Source organism: Lepidochelys kempii, chromosome 25 (assembly GCF_965140285.1).
Source record: "Lepidochelys kempii isolate rLepKem1 chromosome 25, rLepKem1.hap1, whole genome shotgun sequence".
NCBI lineage: Eukaryota > Metazoa > Chordata > Testudines > Cheloniidae > Lepidochelys > Lepidochelys kempii.
Genome location: NC_136404.1, coordinates 3,585,875 through 3,609,525, shown reverse-complemented (window position 1 = coordinate 3,609,525; position 23,651 = coordinate 3,585,875). Strand labels below are relative to the sequence as shown.

General features: G+C 51.8%; 1 protein-coding gene across 1 annotated transcript in view; it reads right to left on the bottom strand.

Moving 5' to 3' along the window:
* The window catches only part of TMPRSS9 (transmembrane serine protease 9), a 47,389-nt gene that overhangs the window by 7,443 nt on the left and 16,295 nt on the right, over positions 1–23,651 (bottom strand). The window contains exons 7-15 of the mRNA XM_078850624.1: positions 12,683–12,854; positions 11,719–11,993; positions 10,158–10,294; positions 7,570–7,974; positions 6,535–6,797; positions 4,693–4,964; positions 2,424–2,560; positions 614–983; positions 222–338 (exon numbers count right to left, since the gene is read on the bottom strand). Of these exons, the coding sequence (XP_078706750.1) occupies positions 222–338; positions 614–983; positions 2,424–2,560; positions 4,693–4,964; positions 6,535–6,797; positions 7,570–7,974; positions 10,158–10,294; positions 11,719–11,993; positions 12,683–12,854 (2,148 nt within the window). The remainder of the gene's footprint in view (positions 1–221; positions 339–613; positions 984–2,423; positions 2,561–4,692; positions 4,965–6,534; positions 6,798–7,569; positions 7,975–10,157; positions 10,295–11,718; positions 11,994–12,682; positions 12,855–23,651) is intronic.

The following is a 23,651-nucleotide window of genomic DNA, read 5'->3' as shown; positions in this document are numbered from 1 at the left end:
AGAGGTCCAGGTGGGGCCAGGCAGTGGGGAGGGCCAGGCAGGAAGGCTGGGCCGGGCAGTGCAGATGTCTTGGCAGGGGGGACCGGGCAGGAAGGCTGGGCAGTATGGAGGGTCGGGCAGGAATGCCAGGCAGGGCGGGTCAGTGGTCAGGGCCATGCAAGGCCAGGCAGTGGGGAGGGCGGACAGGAAGTCCAGGTGGGGCCAGGCTGGCCAGTACTCACTGCAGTTGCGCTCGTCAGAGCCGTTGCTGCAGTCAGTGACGCCGTCGCACTCCGGGTTCGCTTTCCCAATGCAGATCTTGCTGGAGCACTTGAAGGTGAAGCTGGTACAGGTCACCACTGGAAGGTGACAACCCACAGCCAACTCAGCGTGTGGCCCGCGGTGCCAGGCCTGTCTGATATGGGGCTGGATTGTTCCCTGCGATGGGAGGTGCTTGCTGCATGGCAAGGGTGCTTGTCCCCCCCAATACTCCAATGGTGCAATGGAGGTCCCCCCCCTCCACTGGTGCCTGCCATGCAGTTTGGGTGCCTCCCCCCTCCTCTGGTGACTGATGTGTGGTGGGGGCTCTCCCTCCCCCTTCACAGGCGCCCCAAGCCTGGCTCAAGTCTGGTACCTGGGAGCTGGTTGGGCCTGGCAACCCCTGTGGTCTTTGGAGCAGCAGTGGTGGTTTTCCTGGGGGTAGCAGCTGGCTTGGTGGTAATTTGGCTGACTGGGCTGGTGGCTGCCTCGTTGCTGCTGGGCTGGGCTGGGGAGCTGCTTGTGGTGGAAGTCCTGGCAGTTACCGTGCTGGGCGAGGTGCCTGCTCCAGAGCTGGGGTTGGGCTTGGATGAGATGGCATCTAGGATCCAGTCCTTGAGTTTGGTTATTCTAGAGTACACCCCCGGCCTCTTAGCCTGAGCACAGCCAATCCCCCAGCTTACAACACCGGCCAGGTAGAATAAGCCCGGGGTCTCCTCACAGGCTAGCGGGCCGCCCGAGTCCCCCTGGGGAGAAGCCAGGTAGCGACAGCTCAGTATACTCTTCCCAGAGCCCCTGAGGGAACTCCTCAAACAGAGGAACCACCAGGTGCTACAGAGAAATGGACAAGAAACTGTGCATTGCACATTTGTGGAATATCCTGCATGTAGGGGGAATTTCACCCAGCCTCTCAAGGTCAGCTCATGCCCTGAAGCTCCCATACCCTCTCACCCCATCTAGTGTGACTGTGCACACTTTCTTTAGCTAATCAGTGGCCAGCTGTGTTTAGACTCTGGGCCTCACTGATATCCTGTGGCATTGAGTTCCACAGGGTAACTATGTAAAACAGTATTTCCTGTTTTGAGTTTTCAGTGCACTGCCCTTCCCTTGTACAGAACAGCCCCTTGTTCTCCAGTCAGGAGGGTTTGGGGTCAACAAGTGCAGCTCACTGACCTGCCTTATGGCACTCAGCATTTCTACAGGCCTCCAGGAAGCAGTTACAGTCTCTCTAGACAATCCTATGTCCAGCTATTAGGGGCAGGGGCAGCAATTTGTACCTGGGGTCTTGAATATTCCTGTGGTGTAGCAGGATTGTGGTTTAGAAGGTCACTCACTAAACTGCGTGGGGCTTCATTTACCTTCCCTAAGACAACGAAGAGCCAAGCTGCCCCAGCTGATGCTGGCAGATGGACTGTCCTCCTCGTCTGTCCTTGTCAGGGGTGGGCAAACTTTTTGGCGCAAGGGCCACATCTGAGTATGGAAATTGTATGGTGGGCCATGAATGCTCACAAAATTGGGGGTTGGAGTGTGGGAGGGGGTGAGGGCTTCGGCTGGGGGTGTGGGTTCTGGGGTGGGGCTGGGGATGAGGGAGGGGGGCAGGGGAATCGGGGCTGGGGCAGGGGGTTGGGGCGCAGGAGGGGCATCAGGGGTGCAGGCTCGGGGTGGCGTTTACCTCAAGCAGCTCCTGGAAGCAGTGGCATATCCCCCCCTCCGACTCCTAAGCAGAGGCACAGCCAGGAGGCTCTGTGTGCTGCGCCGCCCTTGCAGCTCCCATTGGCCGTGGTTGCCAGCCAATGGGAGCCGTGGGGGCAGTGTGCAGATCCCCCTGGCTGCCCCTATGCATAGGAAGCAGAGGGAGAACATGCTGCTGCTTCTGGGAGCCATGCGGAGCCCCGGCATGCACGGAGCGGGGCAAGCCCCCCACCCCACTCCCTGGCTGGAGCTTGAGGACCAGATTAAAACATCTGAAGGGCTGGATGCAGCTGCCGGGCCGTAGTTTGCCCACCTCTGGTCCATGTAGATCTTGCTTATGGCAGCACATAGACAAAACCTCTGGAAGTACCACAGTCCCTGTGCAGTTTGTCCCCACCTTCCCCCAAGGCAGATGCTGAGCCCACGAGCTCCCGGCAGCTCTCTGGGTCTTTCCAGGGTGGCCTGGAGTGAGTAAAGAACCCCAAGGTTCTTACCTGGCACGAGTCAACCCTCCCCTCCAGGAAGCCTGCACAGATCATCCGGTCAGTGAGGGAGAAGTTGTAGAGAACACTGCAGGTCTTCTGGTCAATGATGCCGACAGAAGCTTTCTGCAGGCTCTCGGGCTTCGTGACTGCATGAAAATAAAGGGATTAGCAAGCATGGGGATGCGAGGAGAAGGGGAGCTGACGCCCTCTTGCTCAGGACACGGCAGCCCAGATACCAGGGGGCCACGCGCCACACGGCGTACAGCAGTGACCACTCCGATCCTGCTGGGACTCCGCCTTGGCAGACGGCATTTCCTTCCACTCTGTGTAAGCTACAGCTGTGCAGCCCTTGGGCTTCCGTTACACTGCCAGGCTGGCCTGGAGCCAGGCACTGCTACTCTCTGGGCTCAGTAGCTGTGTAAGCAGGACCTGAACAAGTTCTCCCCTGACATCTAGTGATAGGCAGGGGGACAAGCCGTCAGGAGCAGGCCGGGTTTGCATAGACACCTGCTCTGCCCAGGCGTGCAGCAGGCGGCTGCTTTGCCACAGGGATCAGTTTGGGCGGGTTTCGGGTCACAAACCCTCGTATATTGAATGCTGTTTTCCTGAAGGACCAGTGAAAGGGCAGCAGAACTGTGCTCAGTTAGGGCATGCTGCAGCCTCAGCTGAGCTCACTTGCTAAGCAGGGAGGGCTGCCAAAAGCCAGTGAAGAGCAGAGGGGGTGGAGCCAGATGTTCTTACCTCCATGGGAGCCTCCCTTCTCTGGGGTTTAAGGATGGAGCCAGTTGGGTTCCAAGGAGAGTCCTGAGTGCTGGTCAGTGATTGCTGGGGCTGAGCTCACTGAGGGGCCGCTGACCCTTCGAGCTGGATCGGGGCCAGTGCTGCAGCAGAGCGGCTCCCTGCTACCCAGCGAGGTCACGGAGAGCTGGACTCGGAATGTGGCATCACACAGGTGGCCAGCAGCAGCATGTGAGACAGTGCTGGACACCCCCCCTTCTGGGGTGGGGCTGGACCCATGGGAATGCACCTTTGCTGACTAAAGGCAGCCAGCCACCTATGAGGGGGTGCAGTGCAGGGACAGGGGAGTGGTGTGTTTGAGGGACATTGGTTTGGACTTTCATACCGCAAGGCAAAGGACACTGTGGGTAGATGTTTGCTTTTGGTCAGGTGCTTTTGAACATGGTGTTTTCCCAATTGAATGCTGGGTTCCCTTGGGGGGTGATGGATTCTGCCTGAAGGGGGGGAGGCATGAGGCCCTGCCCCCTCCATGGCCATGCCCCTGCCCCCCTCTTCCCCCAAAGCCCTACCTCCTGGCCAAGCCAGAAGCAAGAGCCAGGCCAGGGAGCCTGGGTCCCTCCATCTTCCCAAGATGCGGGGAGGGGCCCGAGAGGAGCCCCTGGCCTGTGTCCCCGTCCCTGAGCCCCCCGTCCAGGGCAGGTGGAGGGTTCACGGTTCCCCACAGCTGCCCGTGTGACTCTTACCCTGACCTGGCTCTGGCCTGGACAAGAGGCGGCCAGGCCTGGGTGAAAAGTGGACAGGCCAGTCCCTTTGCCCCCCTGTCCCGGCACCCCTGGTTCCTTTTCCCTTTTAGTATAAGTTTTATGCACCGACTCAGTGCTTGTGAGGGGGGGAAGTCTTGCCTCTCAGAGGCACCCAGGGGTAGTGTTTGGTTTTCCCAAGTTGCTGGGTGGTTCTGTTTTGTCTTGTTAAGAGGATCCCCTAGATACTGAACCTGGCCCTTGTTGCTGCTGCCACCGCTGCTTGGCAGAAGGGTTCCAGGTGTTTAACTTTTTCTAGTGCCCAGGATCTTGGAAGCTTCCTAGTGGTCTTTGTCCCCTGCCTAACAGGGCAACAGGCTCCCTTTGCTAGTGCATGTGCCTTAACCCAGTCCCTGTCCCATCCCTAGTGTCTATCCCCCTGTCTAGTGATATGTGGTCCAGTCTTAGCTGTGAGCTTGAGCTCTCTGAAGCAAGGACCTCGTCAATGTCACTTGGACAGTTGTAGACAGACAATGCTCCACCACACTCTGCCCCAGGCTCTGACCAGCTGCCAGCTCCCTTGTCTTGCTCCCTGATGGCAGAGGGTACTTCCTTGGCCCTGGTTCTCTCCCTTGGGGTCCCGGAGCGCTTGTTGATTTCTGGCTCTCTCTGCTGGACACCCCACTTCTTCAACCTCTTTCCTATTCCCCTGGCCTGTTCAGCGTGGGTGGCTGCAGCCGTTTTCCTGCTCGGTCTCTCCCTAGCTCACAGTAAATCAATAGATAAATCACATTACTCACTGTTGCCTTCTCTGATGTTTCCCCATCCAGAAATCATGCACTTTTTGCCAACGGGAAACTTCTGCACAGCTAACGGGAGGCACACTGGTTGGATGTACTTGTTGAAACGAAGGGGGCTGGCCAGTTCTAGCACAGCCACGTCGAAGTCCAGGATGATGGGGTTGTAGGAGGGGTGCTGCACCACTTTCTTTATACTGACTTTCACCGCGTTGCCATCTGCACCAGTTAAGGATGTGGTGCCCAGGTAGGCTTTCAGATATTCCAGCTTTGTCCTGCAAGTGCACAGGACACCCGCCCCCCGGACACCCACTGTGAATTCTGAACAGCTAAAGCTTAAGCATCTTATGAATGTCAATAGGTTTCAGGGCCTGCAATGCGCTGTTCAGCATGGACAGAACCTTGCTGGTTAATGTGCTCTTGTGAAAGGAGGCTCTTGCTTTTAGGTGACCTCACCTTGGCTAGAGAGAACTATCACCATTCACAACAGCAATTCCATTACAAGGCTAATGCTCATCCGCCAAGGCCGACCATGCCGGTTCCTGCGGCTTCACTTCCCTGACAGCCGGGGCCTGTGGGGCGGGCTCAGGGTCAGCAGTCACCTTTCAGAACTGACACTCTGCCAAGGACTTGCTCTAGTGGAGGAGAAAACTGGAGCTAACTGGTTACAAGCCATACAAGTCCTTTTCTAAAGCAGCTCGTGGGGCACAGGCACAGAGGAAGGGCTGGCCTGGGTCGGGCCCGAAGACTGTCCAGCCCAGTGTCCTGTCTCTGACTGGCCAGCACCAGGTGCTTCAGAGGAAGGTGCAAGAAACCCACAGTGGCAGACATAAGGTAATCTGCCCCCCATGAGGGTCCCAGCCTAAACCCTGACAGAGACTGGTTTAAACCCTGAAGCACAAGGTTTCATTTCTCTCCAAAATTCTTGTTGTTTGCATTAACTATTGTAACTCTGCCTATTCTTGTTGTCCATGATACAAAAGTCCAGTCCCACTTTAAATCTTACTCAGTTCTAGACCTCAATGACATCCAGTGGCACTGTTGCACAGTCTAATTATGTGTATGTAGAGTTAAAAGCATTTCCCTTCATCGGGTTTTAATTTGTACTTTTCAGTGGCAAGGAGACTGCTCTTGTCCTTGTGCTATGAGACAGGGAGAACAGATGTGCCTGACCTATTTCTACACCATTCCTTATTTTTATAGATTTTTATCAGGTCCCTTCTTCTAGCCTCCTCTCTAAGGCACAGTCTGTCTCTTCAACCTCTGATCCGAGGAGAGTTTTTCCAGAGCCCTAACTGGTTTTGTTGCTGCTGGCTGAACCCTTTCTAACCCTGCCCTGCCCTGCCCTTCCTGAGATGGGGTAACAGTGCAGCACAAGTTCCAGATGGGGTCTCACTGATTTTTATAGTGGCATTATAATAGTTTCTGTAGGATTTTCCATCTCATTCCTTATGCACCCTAACATCATGTTGCCCTTTCCTCTAGCTTGGTTCAAGCACTCTGAAGTTCCTCACGTCCTCTCTGGTCCTGACTCACATTAATTACTTTGTGTCATCTGCAAATTTTAATTCCTCACTGCTCAACCCCCTTCCTGCATCATTAGTAAATGTATTGAAACACCCTGGGACCTAGTACGGTACCTTGAAGTACCTGCTGTTCACCTTCTGCCATGGTGAAGGTTGGTGATGGATTCCTACTCCTTGTTTCTGATCCATGACAATACTTTGCCTCTTACCTCAGTAACAAAAGCTCTCAGCAGCCCCAGATGATGCAGTGTGACTGGGGCTGGGGAAACTGGAACAACAACACAATATACAGAGCTTTCAAGAGGAGATGGGCTCTTACTGATTGAAGCAGTGAGCTGCCGACAGCAACCAGCGCTCCCCAATGACAGTGGCCCCACAGAAGTGCCTTGACCCCTCCTTCAGGCTGACCTGCCAGGGGATTTCTCCTTTGGAAGCTTCGATTCCTCCCACGATCTTGCTGGGTTTTGAAAGCCCAGGTCGCCCACCGCACTCTAAATAGAAGCCAAAGCACAGCCCATCAGTGCTTTCGCTGACTCTGGGGATGGCAAGGAGGGAGCCCTGAGCCCTGCTGGCTGGTGATGGCTCAGGGCCAAGTCAGGGAAATTTATTTAAGTCCTTCCTGCCAAGCTTGCTGTTTCCACCAACAGGTGCCCTACTCCCCCAGGAGGTGCCCAGGTATAGCCACCCATGGTCCTCTCCAGGGCTTCTGCCTGCTTTCATCAGGACCCTCAAGCCCCTCCGTTCTCAGCGGCAGTGTGCTGGGATGGGGCTCACTAGTGCCTGCACTCCAGTGACCCCTCATCCCCATGAGCCTCCACCAAAGGCCCGAAACTGGAGGAACACCCAAAATCTACCTCCTCCCTCAGAGGAGGGGTGACCGAGAACCAGGTGCCATGAGCTGACAAACACAGGCTGGCTTCCGGAGCTTGCCCTGCCCCCTGGCCTGTGTGGGGTTGCAGGACTCTCCTTGGGTGCAGAAGTAGGCTTTGAACTGCCAGGAGATCTTTGAGTGGCAAAGGACAGCAAGGGCCTTGGGAGCAAGCACAGCTGTGTGCAATTCTGCTCCCTCAGCCACTGTGCTCAGGGCATGGAGAGAATTCCTGGTGTTTCCCCATGATAAGGGCTGGCAGTAACACCTGCAGCTTGATTTAGTTGGGAATTGGTCCTGCTTTGAGCAGGGGGGTGAACTAGGTGACCTCCTAAGGTCCCTTCCAACCCTGATATTCCATGATTCAAGCTATGAAGCACCTGATCTTCAGAGTGCAAAATGTGCACAAAACGTTCCAGCAGAGGCTGTGCTTTGTGTTTGAGGCTCATGTGGGCCATGCTGGACACAATAGAAAAGGCTGTTTCATTTCAGTGGAAAGGCAGAGCCCTGAACTTCAAGCCTGGGAAGCTCATTGTAACTAGACAGCCCAACCGTCCCAGCACCTTGCGGCCAAGAAGCAGTAGCTGGCTTGCTGGCCGTGGGTGCTGATAAGGTGGAGGACACAGGTCTGTGTTTGCTCATGGTGCTGTTGCTGATCCCCTCCATGGTGGCAGCATCACCGTTTGTGCTGGAAAGTGTCATTGGGACGGTAAGAGCTGCAGGTGTGGGGAAGGTGGAGATAGCATCAAGGATCCAGTCTCGGAGTTGGGTCACTTGGGCATAGACCCCAGGCCGCTTGGCTTCAGCACAGCCAATTCCCCAGCTCACGATACCGGCCAGGAAAAACTTGCCAGATGGCTCTTCACAAACCAAGGGGCCGCCAGAGTCACCCTGCAAGAGACAAAAAGCATGCATCACCAGAGTCAGGGGCCAACTCCAGACTGGGCACCATGCACTTCACCTCCCTACGCTTCGCTCTGTGTCCTAACCTGGTGTGCAGCATTGCTGCATGCTGCTAAAGAGTTGCTATGTCCCACCCCACAGCTGGCTGCATTTCAGGTGTGGGTGAAGGATCCCAAATCTGTAATGTCTTTTGGGATCTGCCTGGATGAAACACGTTAAGTGAATGTAACTAGTGGAGACACTTAGCTGCAGAGTGGCCTCTCAGATGGCCAGCCTTAAATCTGAGCCCTTGCTGCACATCAAGGGGGAAATCACCTTTCCAGTGACCTAGCCAATAGCCTCCAGCTCTTAATAGTCTCTTTATTAATGAGACTGACCACCAAGTCTTAGGTCAACCTTCATTTTCCTCACTGGGCCCAGTGCTCCTCCTGGGCTAGTGGCTGTTACTCATCTGGGCTGTGTACAGAGCACGTGTCTGAGGCTTTCCTGAGCACCGACATTTCATCAGTTTGCACTAAGCTTGCAGAGTTGGTCTTTGACTTTGTTCTCATAAAGCCTGAACAATGGCCCTGCTGTGTGATTGCTCTGTGCATCTGCCCAGCAGTCAAGCTACTAAATTACAAAGATTACATTCCAACCTCAAGCCTTTTGCAGCCCATCTGGGCTCTGACACTGCACCTATCCCCAAGGTATCTGAGAGCCTCTCAAAGGTATCTGGTGCTGCAAAGATCTATCTTCCTCTAGGCTGTTCCTAGGAGGGCAGGGATGGTTGTGGGCTTGCGGGTGGGCTGTGACTGTGGGCGGGCCAGGCTGAAGGAGTGGGCTGGGCAGTTTGCTGTGCCCAGGCTGAGGGGTTTGCTGCAAAATTAAAGGGCATTTTCCCTTAATGGATTTTCATGTTTTGTTACATTTCCTGGTTGGTTTTCTCTCTTTGCCTTCCACATGGCACATGGTGATATTTCCCTTGTGCCTGTGGTCCTAGCACTGAGCAAGGAGCATTTAGGCTACTTCTTTGTAGGTGTCCCAGCAGCACCCTTGATGCCAGTCCTGCTTCCAGGAGAGGCAGAGCAAAAGCCCCTGAAGAGTGGCTTTGGTTTGATTTGGACCATCTCGGCAGCAAACGTGTGTTTCCCAAGCATGGAGACTTAGAATTGGCAGGTTGAGTCTTTGCAGTTAGTAGCTCTTTGCCCTGACATATGGGCTTCCATCCAGAGGCCTCTGAACCATTCACTAACAGGAATGAAGTAATCCTGGCAACCGGCCCCTCCCCCAGCAAGGCAGCTCAGTGCCAGGATTCTAGTTTCAGACATGGGGAAATGGGCACAGAGACGTTAGCTGATTTGCTCAAGGACATGTAGCAAAAATCAGTTGCAGAGCCAGGAGCAAAACGCAGGAGTCCTGACTCCACGTGACCTGCTCCAGCCACTGCCTGATAAATCCCTGCCTTAATTTGGTTTTAAAGAAGCAAGATCTGCCTTGGCCCATCCTGTGCAGCTGCAGACAGGGCTGGATTAAACCACTGCTGGGCACTAGGCAGACACTGGGCCCCATCTTCTCAGAGGAATAACAACAAACAGCTGATCGAAACAATCATTTGCACTTGCTCCAACATACCCAGGGGCTCCTCAAGACAACCTACCACCTTAGGTAAAACTTCTCTCTGTCGTGCCCTGGTGTCCCCAGAACAGAGGTTTTCAGTCACTGGGGTGTGCCCCCTGGCGGGGACACAGACTTTCTGAGGGCACAGCAAGGCTTCTGATGGTATGGTGCTTTTGGTGGAAGGGGAGGGGCTGGTGCTCAGGTCTGGCCTGGCCACCCCCCATGTGGACTGAAGGGCTGCTGAGCCACATTTGTATGAGTGGCATGGCAACTCTTTGAGGCTTCGCCCAGGAACGTGGACCCTAAGCACATGCCTAGTTTGCCTGTGTGTTCATCCAGCCCTTGCAAAGGAGGGCGCCGGTGGCTGCTCAGAGCTCAGCCCGTCGGGGCAGACAGATGCAGCTGGCTAGTGTAGCAAGTGCCAGAGCCTTTAGCTGGGCAGGGGGCTGTAATGGGCCACTTGCAGGGACTGTGAGCGTAACTGAAAGGGAAGGAGCCCCTGCCGTGGCAGCATCTCTGGGAGTGGATGCCCGCAACACTGCTGCCCGGTGCTGAGAGAGGCCCCTCCTCACCTGGCAGGAGTCGATCTTCCCCTCCAGGTAGCCGGCACACATCATCCTGTCGGTCAGGGTGTGGCTGTACAGACTGGCACACAGGGCCTGGTCCAGCAACTCCACTGTCGCCTTCTGCAAGGTCTCTGGTTTCACCACTTGTGGGAAGAGACAAGGTAATAAACTTGATCCACCCGTTGGGCCAACGGCCCTGAGCCCACGGGCCCCTCCTCCCTGCAGAATCAGCCACAGGCCGAGCGGCTGGATTGGGAGCTGCCAGCCTAGTCGCCAAACACCACAACCCCGTGGTTGGGCAGAGCGTGGAACCCGCCCTTGCTTCTGCACAATCAAACGCCCCCCTGGCCTTTCTTGGGTGTGCCCCTCCCGCCCTTCACAGGATCTCACCCTGCTCTTCTCAGGGTGTGCCCCTCCCTACCCCCCTTCTCAGGGTGCCCCGCCCCTGCCTTTCACAGGGTGTGTACCTAGGGTTTCCAGGCTCCAGTTTTCAACCAGAATGCCCAGTCCAAAAGGGACCCTGGCGGCTCCGGTCAACGCTGCTGACTGGGCCATTTAAAATCCGGTCGGCAGCACAGCGAGGGTCTGGGGCTAAGGCAGGCTCCCAGGCTCCATTCGCTGCCCGTGCCCCTTGTGCTGGCTCTGCAGCTCACACTGGCTGAGAACTGTGACCAGTGGAAGCTGCAGGGATGGCATCTGCAGGCGTGAGAGCTGTGCATGGAGCCTCCCTGGCCGCCCATGCGCCTAGCGGCTGCAGGGACCTAACGACCAATTCCTGGGAGCTGCGGTAAGCACCACCAGGACACCGCACCCTGAATCCTCTCCCGCACCCCAACCTCTTGCCCCACCCGGAGTCCCCTCCTGTACCCCAAACCCCTCATCCCCAGCCCCACCCCCAGCCAGAGCCCTCACCCTCCCGCACCTCCTGCCCCAGCCCTGAGCCCCCTCCTGCACCCCAACCCCCTCATCCTCAGCCCCACCCAGAGCCTGCACCCCCTCCTGCACTCCAAACCCCTCGGCCCCAGTCTGGAGCTCCCTCCTGCACCCAAAGCCACTCACCCCCAGCCAGAGACACCCCACCCCAACCTCTGCCCCAGCCTGGTGAAAGTGAGTGAGGGTGGGGGAGAGCAAGCAGGGGTGGGGCCTCAGGGGTGTTCTGTTTAGTGCAATTAGAAAGTTAGCAACCCTATGTGCACCCTCTCTCCCCTGGCCCTTCTTGGGGTGTGCCTCCCCCCTCCATCCCCCCTTCCTTCTTAAGGTAACTCCCCACCCACAGCCCTTCTCAGGGTGTTCCCCAACCCTTCTTGGGCTGTGCCCTGCCCCCTCCCTGACCCTTCACAGGGTGTACCTCCTCACCCCTCAGGATTCCCTCATACCCACAGCCCTTCTCAGGGTCCCTCCATCCCTTCTTGGGGTGTGCCCCCTTCCTCCCCACCCCCGGCCCTGCTCAGGATGTGCCCCCTGGCTTTTCTTGGGTTCCCCCTACCCCTGGCCCTTCTCAGGAGTCCCCACCCTCTCCTCTCCCCTCCCATTCTTGGGTGCCCCACCCCAAGGAGGCACTGCTTACAGAAGTCTTCCTTGAGATAACCCCAGCCAGAGATGAGGCACTTCCTGCCAGACGGGAAGCGGTGCCCAGGGCCTGGCAGGCACGCAGGCTGGATATACTTGTTAAAGGGCACGGGGCTGTCGAGCTCCAGCACAGCCACATCGAAGTCCGCGGTGTCGGTGTTGTAGGAGGGGTGTGGGATAATGCGGCCCACGCCGGCTTTCACGGTGCTGCTGTCTGAGCTGCTGAGGGAGATGGTTCCCATGTAGGCGGCCCAGACCGCTGGGTCCTGAAACCTGAAATGCACAGACATGTGTGATCCCTTCCAAGCTGCCCCTGCGCAGCCACTGGGCGTGTCAAAGGTGAGGCCTGGTAGTAGAGGAGGCTGCTGGGCCTTGACCTCAGCTGAGCCACAGCCATCGTGACACATGCCCCGCCACGTGTCCTGCCCTCATGGCACAGTGCGTCCAAGGGTGCTGATGTGCCAGGCTGCATGGGCTTAGAATGGCTGGATTTGGGCTGTGGCCCTAGGGCCAGGGCCAGATTTACACCTTACGCACCCCTAGGCACAGTGTCTTGAGAGCCCCCCTGATGACAGCTGACCTTCATGTTGGGCACAGGTTTAGAGAGGTAAGGTGCCCCTAGAATGCTGGCGCCTGTAGGCATGTGCCTGCTGGGCCAAACAGGAAATCCGCCCTGCCGAGCCACTGCAGCAGGAAGCAGGATCCCAGCTGAGATGTGGCAAGAGGCTGAATATGAGGCTAGAGCAACCCGTGGGCTGCTTGCGGCCCAATCCCATGAGACATCCTCAGGGCCCTACAGATAGTATATATAGTGTGTGGATGCAGCCTCCATAACACATAGAGAGCCACGTATGTGACCCACGATGGTGAACAGGTTGAGAAGCACTGGGCTAGAGGGCGCCCCAATCCTGGCTCTGCCCATGGGAAGGGGGTCAGGGAAGGTGCCATGGCCGGGGCCATACTCGTTGAAGCAGTGAGCCGCAGACACCAGCCACTTCTCAGTGAGGATAGTTGCACCACAGAAGTGTTCGTTGTTCTCCCTCAGGCTGACTTGCCACGGGAACTCCCCTCTGGAGGCCTCGGTGCCACCCACGATTCTGTGGGCTGTCTGCATGGTGGGGCGGCTCCCACAGTCTGAAAGGCAGAAGAGACCTTGTGTGAGCCCTGCAAACTCCTTCATTCCAGCCACAGGTAGAGACAGAGGCAGGTGGCTGCTGCAAACCTGCCCCAGCAGCCTTCGCTGGGGTTGGGGATGGATTCATTTCAGCAGAGCATATACCCATGGCCCAGCCTGCTGAATGCCCCGGAGAGCAAGGCCACTGCCTGGAATGCCACAAATGGAGCAGATTTTAAATTATTCTTGGAGTAGATCTAGGAGGCCACAGGACTGGTGAGGACCCACGTAGTGAGGACTTGCGAACACCCACAGAATGAGGATGGATGATGACCTATGCAGCGGGGACAGGGTTGCCAGGTGCCTAGTTTTTGACTGGAAAGCTCAGTCGAAAAGAGGACTTGGCAGTGTCCGATCAGATGTACTGACTAGACACAAAAATTCAGTTGCCACGGGCACGGGCTGGGGGAGGTGCCAGGTCATCGACCCAGCCCAGACCCTGGTCAGCTGGGGCCACCTCCCACCTACATCTTATGGACAGGCAGACTCTGCATCAAGCTGCAGCTCTGGATCAGAGGGAGCCCAGCTCGGGGTGGGGGAGGGAGGTGTAGAGGATTCAGCTACAAGGAACGGGGTGTGGGTAGAGTAGCAAGTGAAGGAGGAGCGGGGAGAGAAGCGAATGGGGGGGCAATGCCTTAGGGGAAGAGGCAGAGCAGGGGTGGAGTTTCAAGGGAAGAGGTGGGGCAGGGGAGTCTGGTTGTCAGCTGTTAGAATGTTGGTAACCCTAGCAGGAACAGGCAAGGACCCACGCAGTGGTACATATGATTTTTGAACAGTTTCCTCACCAGAAACCAGTGTTCATTAAGGTCATCCAACCAGGGAATGGAATCATATCACAAGATCTGCGTCCAGTAAAAACCAACCAAAAAAAGCTCGAATATCCTTCAGTGACCAGCTGGGAAATGAGCCTAGCCCAAGGTGCCATGGCAGGGAAGAACTTGGAATGAGTTTCAACTCCATTGCCTGTGATTTCACAAGAACAACCATACTGTGTCAGACCAATAGAGCCCAGTAGCCTGTCTTCCAACAGTGGCCAGTTCCAGACAGTTGGGAGGAAATGAACAGAACAGGGCAATTATCGAGTGATCCATCCTCTGCTGTCCAGTCCAAGTGTCTAGCAGTTGGAGGTTTAGGGACACTTAGATCATAGAATCATAGACTATCAGGGTTGGAAGGGACCTCAGGAGGTCATCGAGTCCAACCCCCTGCTCAAAGCAGGACCAATCCCCAGGTAAACCATCCCAGTCAGGGCTTTGTCAAGCCTGACCTTAAAAACTTCTAGGGAAGGAGATTCCACCACCTCCCTAGGTAACGCATTCCAGTGTTTCACCACCCTCCTAGTGAAAAAGCTTTTCCTAATATCCAACCTAAACCTCCCCCACTGCAATGACCATTACTCCTAGTTCTGTCATCTGCTACCACTGAGAACAGTCTAGATGCATCCTCTTTGGAACCCCCTTTCAGGTAGTTGAAAGCAGCTATCAAATCCCCCCTCATTCTTCTCTTCCACAGACTAAACAATCCCAGTTCCCTCAGCCTCTCCTCATAAGTCATGTGTTCCAGTCTCCTAATCATTTTTGTTGCACTTCTCCCAATTCTAATATATTCTTTTTGAGATGGGGCAATCAGAACTGTGTGAAGTGTTCAACGGGTAGGTGTCCCATGGATTTATATAGTGGCATTATGATATTTTCTGTTTTATTATCTATCCCTCGCCTAATGTTCCTTAATGTTAACTTTTTTACTTGTTGCTGCACATTGAATGGATGTTTTCAGAGAACTATCCATGATGAGTCTAAGAGCTCTTTCTAGAGTGGTAGCAGCTAATTTAGACCCCCATCATTGTGTATGTATAGTTGGGATTACATTTTCCAATATGCTTTACTCTGTATTTATCAACACTGCATTTCATCTATCATTTTGTCACTCAGTCACCTAGTTTACTGAGATCCCTTTGTAACTCTTTGCAGTCAGCTTTGGGCTTAACTATCTTGAGTAATTTTGTACCGTCTGCAAGTTTTGCCACCTCACAATTCACATCCTTTTCCAGATCATATATAAATATGTTGAGCAGCACAGGTCCCATTACAGATTTTTGGGGGACCCCACTGTTTATCTCTCTCCATTGTGAAAACTGACCATTTATTCCTACTCTTTGTTTCCTGTCTTTTAACCAGTTACAGATCCAGGTGAGGACCTTTCCTTTTATCCTATTACTATTTACTTTGCTTAAGAATCTTTGGTATGGGACCTTATCAAAGTCAAGTACACTATATTGACTGGATCACCTTTGTCCACATGCTTTTTGACACTCTCAAAGAATTTAATAGATTGGTGAAACATGATTTCCCGTTACAAAAAGCTGTGTTGACTCTTCCCCAATAAATTGCATCCATCAGTATTTCTAATAATTCTGTTCTTTACTAGAGTTTCAACCAGTTTTCCTGATACTGAAGAGAAGGTTACTTACCTATAACTTTGGGATTCTTCCAGATGTATGGTCCCTATCTGTATTCCACTGTGGGATGCACACCTTGCACCCAGAGTTGGAAAATTCAAAAGTAGTGTCTGTTGGTCCGCGCATTCGCCCTGACTTGCCTCAAGATCCTGTCCAAGGCAATAAAGGGTGGGGCGGTCTGACCGCAGCTCCAGTTCCTTGTTCATTGTGATTCTGACAGATCCAGAGCAGTGGGGAAAGAGGGTGGGAAGTAGAATACAGATAGGGACCACACATCTCAAAGAGCCTCCAGTTTCAGGTAAGTAACCTCCTCTTCGAGTGGTAGTCCCTATTGTATTCCCATGGGTGACTGGCAAGCAGCATCTACGTTGGAGGAGGCTGAGGATGGAAGCATTGGTGTAAAACTGCTGTGCCAAAGGAGTCACCCACCGCCAAGTCTGGCACTAAGGGGTAGTGTGGTGTGAACGTATGAGCACAAGTCCACATGGGTGCTCTACATCTGTCTGTGAGAGGCACTTCCTGAAGGGATGCCGTGGCTGTTGCTTGAGCTCTGATGGAGTGAGCCTCTACCCCGTGCGGGGAAGTAGATTCAACAGCTGGTAGCAGAGTTTAATACAACTGGAAATCTACTTGGAGAGTCTCTGGGTGGAAATGGCCTGACCCCTGATTCTTTCTGCCACTGCAATAAACAGTCTAGGGGACTTCCTGATTATTTTTGTTCTCTGTAGGTAAAAGGCCAAAGCTCTTCAGACATTGAGGGCATGGAGTCTACATTCTTCTGCAGATATGTGTGGTTTCGGAAAGAAAACGGATAAGTGAATGGATTGGTTACTATGAAACTGGGAGACCACCTTTGGTAGAAATTTTAGATGTAGATGTAAGGAGACTTTATTCTTGTAGAATATGGTGAATTGTGGATCCACCATCATAACTGCGAGTTTACCGACTTTTCTCACTAAAGTGATAACAACAAGGAAGGCGACTTTCATGGAGAGGAGGGACATGGAGCAAGATGCCAGTGGTTCATTGGCTTTGTGTGTTAATACTGATAGTATTAGATTCAGGCCCCATTGAGGTGTGATGGTTTGGAAAGGTGGAATGGTTCTTAGAATCATAGAACCATAGAATCGTAGGACTGGCAAAGACATAAAGAGGATGTCTAGTCCAGTCCCCTGCACTTATGGCAGGGTTAAGTATTATCTAGACCATCCCTGACAGGTATTTGTCAAACCTGCTCTTAAAAATTCCACAACCTCCCTAGGTAATTTGTTCCAGTGCTTAGCCACCCTGACAGTTAGGAAGTTTTTCCTAATGTCCAACCTAAACCTCCCTTGCTGCAGTTTAAGCCCATTGCTTCTTGTCCTGTCCACAGATGTTAAGAACAACAATTTTTCTCCCTCCTTGTAACAACCTTTTATGTACTTGAAAACTGTTATGTCCCCGCTCAATCTTCTCTTTTCCAGACTAAACAAACCCAGGTTTTTTTCAATCTTCCCTCATAGGTCATGTTTTCTAAAACTTTAATCATTTTTGTTGCTCTTCTCTGGACTTTCTCCAATTTGTCCACATCTTTCCTGAAATGTGGTGCCCAGAACTGGACACAATACTCCCATTGAGGCCTAATCATCGCGGAGTACAGTGGAAGAATTACTTCTCGTGTCTTGCTTACAATACTCCTGCTAATACATCCCAGAATGATGTTTGCTTTTTTTGCAACAGTGTTACACTGTTGACACATATTTAGCTTATGGTCCACTATGACCCCCACATCCCTTGCCACAGTACTCCTTCCTAGGCAGTCATTTCCCATTTTGTATGTATGCAACTGATTGTTCCTTCCTAAGTGGAATACTTTGCATTTGTCCTTATTGAATTTCATCCTACGGACTTCAGACCATTTCTCCAGTTTATCCAGATCATTTTGAATTTTAATCCTATCCTCCAAAGCACTTTCAACCCCTCCTAGCTTGGTATCATCCACAAACTTTGTAAGTGTACTCATTATAGCATTATCTAAATCACTGATGAAGATATTGAATAGACCCGGAACCCGAACTGATCCCTGCAGGACCCCATTTGTTATGCTGTTCCAGCATGACTGTGAACCACTGATAACTACTCTCTGGGAACGGTTTTCCAACCAGTTTTGTACCCACCATATAGTAGCTCCATCAAGGTTGCATTTCCCTAGTTTGTTTACGAGAAGATCATGCAAAACAGTATCAAAAGCTTTAGTAAATTGAAGATATATCACGTCTACTACTTCCCCCCCATACAGAAGGCTTGTTACCCTGTCAAAGAAAGCTATTAGATTGGTGTGACATGATTCGTTCTTGACAAATCCATGCTGACTGTTACTTACCTTATTATCTTCTAGATGTTTGCAAATTGATTGCTTAATTATTTACTCCATTATCTTTCCAGGTACAGAAGTTAAGCTGACTGCTCTGTAATTCCCAGGGTTGTCCTTATTTCTCTTTTTATAGATGGGCATTATATTTGCCTTTTTCCAGTGTTCTGGAATGTCTCCCATCTTCCATGACTTTTGAAAGATAATTGCTAATGGCTCAGCTATCTCCTCAGTCAGCTCCTTGAGTATTTTAGGATGCATTTCATCAGGTCCTGGTGACTTGAAGAAATCTAACAGGTGTCTAAATGATTTTTAACTTGTTCTTTTCCTATTTTAGCCTCTTCTGATCCTATCTCATTTTCACTGGTATTCACTATGTTAGACTTCCAATCACCACCAACCTTCTTGGTGAAACCCGAAACAAAGAACTCATTAAGCACCTCTACCATTTCCACATTTTCTGTTATTATTTCCCACCCCCCCCAAACCCCACATGGGTCTACCCTGTCCTTGGTCTTCCTCTTGCTTCTAATGTATTTGTAGAATGTTTGCTTTTTATTCTTTATATCTCTAACTAGTTTCACCTCATTTTGTGCCTTGGCCTTTCTAATTTTGTCCCTACATACTTGTGTTATTTGTTTATATTCATCCTTTGTAATTTGACCTAGTTTCCACTTTTTGTAGGACTCTTTTTTATTTTTAGATGATTGAAGACTTCCTGGTTAAATGAGGATGGTCTCTTGCCATACTTCCTATCTCTCCTAGGCAGTGCCCTTTGTGTCTCTTTGAAAAACAGCCAACTGTCTTCTATTGTTTTTCCCCTTAGACTTGCTTAACATAGGATCTTACCTACCAACTCCCTCAGTTTGCTAGTCTGCCTTCTTGAAATCCATTGTCTTTATTTTGCTCTTCTTCCTCCTACCATTCCTTAGAATCATGAACTCTACCATTTCATGATCACTTTCACCCAAGCTGCCTTCCACTTTTAAATTCTCAACCAGCTCCTCCCTATTTGTCAAAATCTAATCTAGAACCGCCTCTCCCCTAGTAGCTGTCTCCATCTTCTGAAATAAAAATTTTTCTCCAATACATTCCGAGAACTTGTTGGATAAACTGTGCCCTGCTGTGTTATTTTCCCAACAGATGTCTGAGTTGTTGAAGTCTCCCATCACCAGCAAGTCCTGTGCTTTGGATGATTTTGTAAATTGTTTTAAAAAAGCTTCATCCACCTCTTCTTCCTGGTTAGGTGGTCTGTAGTGGACCCCACCCCACAAGGGTGTTATCAGCCTTGTTTTTACCCCTTTTATCCTTACCCAGAGACTTTCAACAAGTCTGTCTCTTACTTCTATCTCAACCTCAGTCCAGGGGAAGACATTTTTAATATATAAGGCAACACCAGCTCCCTTTTTTTCCTGCCTGTCCTTCCTGAGCAAGCTGTATCCTTCTGTACCAATATTCCAGTCATGCGTATTATCCCACCAAGTCTCTGTGGTGCCAAGTACGTCATAATTTATTTACTAGCATTTCAAGTTTTTCCTGCTTATTCCCCATAAGAATACAGACATCTAAGATACTGATTTGATTCTCCTGCATAATTCTGTCTTGTCTCTCCCTTATCCTTGCTATAATAGCCCATGCTCCCCGCCCAAATTCCAACCCTTCTCCCAGGTCTCCATGTTTTTGACTTACCTGTGGGCTTTGGTCACCTGCCCCCTTCAAACCTAGTTTAAAGCCCTCCTCCCGAGGTTAGCCAGTCTGTATCCAAATATGCTCTTCCCCTTCCTCGATAGGTGGACCCCATCTCTTCTTAACAGTCCTTCTTCCTGGAAAAGCATCCCATGCTTCAGGAAGCTGAAGCCCTCCTGGCAACACTTAGAATGCCTTTCCAAAATCTAGCGGTTAGCAGGTGTGTAAAAACAGAGTAACCCTCTGTAGGAGGATGGAACACGCTATTCGCTACTAGGTGGACTTGCAAAGTGCTGAGGATGAGATCCAATGTCTTTAAGGATAGAATATAGTCCAGGATTAGGGTAATCTTTGCAGTTTCTGGTATAACACCTTTCTATTGAGCCCAAGATGAAAAGCGTTTCTTCTTAGTCTGGTAACGTTGTCGAGTTGAATCTTTCCTACTGTTCGAGAGAATGACTTGTACTGCCAAGAAACATGCCCATTCTATGGCTGATGCCCATCCAAATACCATGCCCTGGGGCGTAGAAGTTGCAGATCAGGATGCTTGATCCTGCCATTGTACTGAGTGAGAAGGTTGGGGGAATTCAGGATGGTGATCCGTGAATGGGATGACATGCACAGGAAATTGGGGAACTAGAAGTGGCTGGGCCAGAAGGGGGCAATCAGAATGACTGTGACTTTTTTTGTTGGATCTTGTGTGGCACCCACTGTAGTGGAGGGAAGGAGTAGTTGTTGAATTGGCCAGACCAGGAGAGAAGGAGAGCATTGCCCTGGGAGCTGTAACCGAGGGATCCCCTAGAGCAATACCTGGTGCACTTGTTTCTCTGAGAGGTGAATAGATCTCTGGTTGGGGTCTCCCATTGTGTGAAGATGTTGAGTAACACTTTATTGTTAAGTTCCCACTCGTGGTTGATTGCAAAGTGTCTGCTGAGTGAGTCTGTGAGTAGATTCTGTGTCCCCAGAAGACAGGCTGCGGATAGGGTGATCTGATTGCTGATGCACCAGTTCTAGAGATTGACTGTTTCTGCACGTAGAGCAGTGGATTTCACTCCTCCTTGTTTGTTGATGTAGAAAACAGTGGCAGTGTTGTCTGACATGATCAGGAAATTATGAGCGTGAATGAGTAGAAGGAAGAATTCACATGTCCTCATTACTGTTCAAAGTTCCAGAATATTGATGTACTTCCTGGATTCTTGAGATGTCCATGTCCCTTCTCATGTGGTCATCCATAGGGGTTCCCTAGCCTAGTAAGGACATGTCGGTGATAGTTTTGTCTGGGGATGAGGGAAGAAAGGGGACTCTCCTACATTCATGATATGGGTCTGTCCACCACGGGAGGGAGGACAGTACCTTGGTTGGGACTGTCACCATGAGGTTCATAGAATGGTGGTTCAGTGATTATACGGACTGCAGCCATGTCTGAAGTCAACAAAGGTGAAACCTCACAAAGGGGACCACGTAAGTGCATGAGGCCATATGGCCAAGTAGAGTCAGACAAGTCTTGGCCATGATGTGAGCTATCATGTCACGCATCTCCTGAACTCTGTCTGTGGGCAGGTATGCCTGTAGAGTTTAGGGTAGCCCTAATGAAGTCCAAAGATTGCGTGGGGTTGAGGATCAACTTTTTGACATTGACGCTGACTACCAGAGAAGAAAGGTTGAGTATCACAGAGGTTGATGTGTGGGTTTCCTGGTTGGGCCTGGTGGCTAGGAGCCAGTGCTCAAGGTATGCAAAAACAAGGAGATAATAACATCTGATATGACCTGCTACTATGAAAAATAATTTGGTGATGACTCTGGAAGAGGTAGCTATTCCAAAGGGTAGTACTCTCTATTGGAATCCTCTTTGGACTCCCCCTTCAGGTAGTTGAAGGCATAGGCTCCAACTCTGTGGGTGCTCCAGGGCTGGAGCACCCACAGGGAAAAATTGGTGGGTGCTGTGCATGCATCGGCAGCCAAGATCCCTACCCCTCCCCAGCTCACCTCTGCCTCCGCTCCACCTCCGCCTCCACCTCCTTCCCGAGCGCTCTGTGTCCCCACTTTTCCCCCTAGCTCCCAGTGCTTCCCACTGTGAAACAGCTGTTTCATGGTGGCAAGCACTGGGAGGGAGGGGGAACACAATGTGCTCGGGGAAGAGGTGGGGCTGGGGCGGGGATTTGGGGAAGGAGTCCAATAGGGGCAGGGAGGGGGAAGAGTTGAGGAGGACTTTGGGGAAGGGGTTGGATGGGGTGGGGCAGGGGTGGAGTCTGGGCAGGGCCAGGGGCGGGTCAAGCATCCACCAGCGCCAGGAAAAGTTAGCGCCTATGGTGGAAGGCTACTATCAAATCCCCCCTCATCCTCTTCTGCAGACTAAAGAACTGTGATGTGTTAGGCTCAGTGGTTGGAGCTCTCAAGCTCACATAAAAATACCTCTTTGCTTGTGGCTGGGTTTGAGATGTTGAAGCCTGATAGAGGGGCCTGGGGAAGCTAGACCTTTGGACTTTTTGTCAAGTGCATGGAGGTTCCTAGGGTCTCTGCTGGTAAAAGAGGTCTCTGCTGGAGACCTGTATCTCAGTGTGGACTACTGGTGGTGGAAGTTTCGTTTTGGTGCAGGTGTTTAGATGCCCGAAGAGCAAAGGATAGCTCTGGAGTATTTTAGGGTATGTAGAGACTCATCTGTCTTCTGGTCGAAGAGTTGGTACTCATCAAAAGGAAGGTCCTCGATGGTGTTCTGGACCTCCCTACAAAACCAGATGCATGAAGCCAAGACTCTCTTTTCATCAGCCATGCCCTGGAGGAAGTATCAGCCACATCCACTGTGGATTGGAGGTCAGTTCTGGCTATTTACTTTCCTTCCTCGACAAGGGCCTGAAAGCTGGCACAGTCTTGCTGCGGAAGACTGTTAGCAAAGTCCTTGCACTCACTGTAATTCAGGAAGTCATATTTAGCCAGCAGTGCTTGATAATTGGCTGTCATAAATTGCAATCTGGAGGAAGAGAAAACTTTTCTCCCTAGATGCTTCCTTTCCTTATCCACAGGCGCGGATCAAGGGTTTTGTTGTTTAGCCCTCTCTGTGGCAGCTGAACCACCAGAGAGTTCAGGAGCTGGGTGGGAGAATAGGAATTCTGAGCCTTTAGCTGGGACTTAGTAACGTCTCTTCACTCCTTTAGTGGTGACAATACGTGTAGTGGGGGCTGCCGCACAGTCCTGGCTAGCTCCAGTATGGCTTCGTTGACTGGCATTGCTCTTCTCATCAGTCCCAAAGTGTGGAGAATGTCCAGAAGCTTAAGCTGGGAGTCTTGGATCTCTTCCAGTGGGATCTGGCGTTCCCCCATGACTCTCCATAAAAGATCTTGACAAAGTCTGAAGTCATCTGGTGGAGAAGAGAATGATGCAGTAAAAGCTTTGTTCAGCGATGAGGATGGAAATCTAGCCAGCTCCAGCAGAACCAACAGAACTGGTGTATAAAATCCTTCCTACGCCATCAGATTCAGGGACATGCTTGGTGGGCCCCGTGGGGAAAGCAGGTGGCAATTCCCTCGTGGATCAGGTAGGCTTTGAAGGAGGAAACTGACCCCAGGTCACCCCATATGACCAATAGGCAGGATCAACTGGAGCTTTCAGGGCTTCCCACAGCACGGTGGCTCTGGGGAGGGTGAGGATGCTCCCATGGGCATCGGTGCACGTGGTGGTATCTTGGAGAGTCAAAGGAAAGGTGGGTCTTCCCCAGGGTCTGATTCATTGGAAGAGGAAAAGGCAGACTCCAGTTACAACGGCAGTGTACCGTCGGAGTCGAGGGAGAGATGTATAGCACATGCAAGGGAGTGATAGACCCTGCTCCGCAGGTATGTCTCGCAGCAGGGACATGAGTTCCCTGTGGGTGAAGGGACCTGATGGAGGAGCCGACTCTGAATCCAGTAAGGTGAAGACCTCTTAGGGTGTAGCCATAGATCCATATCTCATGAGTATAAGGAGCACTCTCTTACTACAAGCCATCAGGAACAGTATCCCCTATAATGTCACGGCAAACCTGGTGGCTGAACTTTGTGACTTTGTCTTCACCCACAACTATTTCATATTTGGGGACAATGTATACCTTCAAGTCAGCGGCACTGCTATGGCCCCACATGGCCCCACAGTATGCCAACATTTTTATGGCTGACTTAGAACAACGCTTCCTCAGCTCTCGTCCCCTAATGCCCCTACTCTACTTGCGCTACATTGATGACATCTTCATCATCTGGATCCATGGAAAAGAAGCCCTTGAGAATTCCACCATGA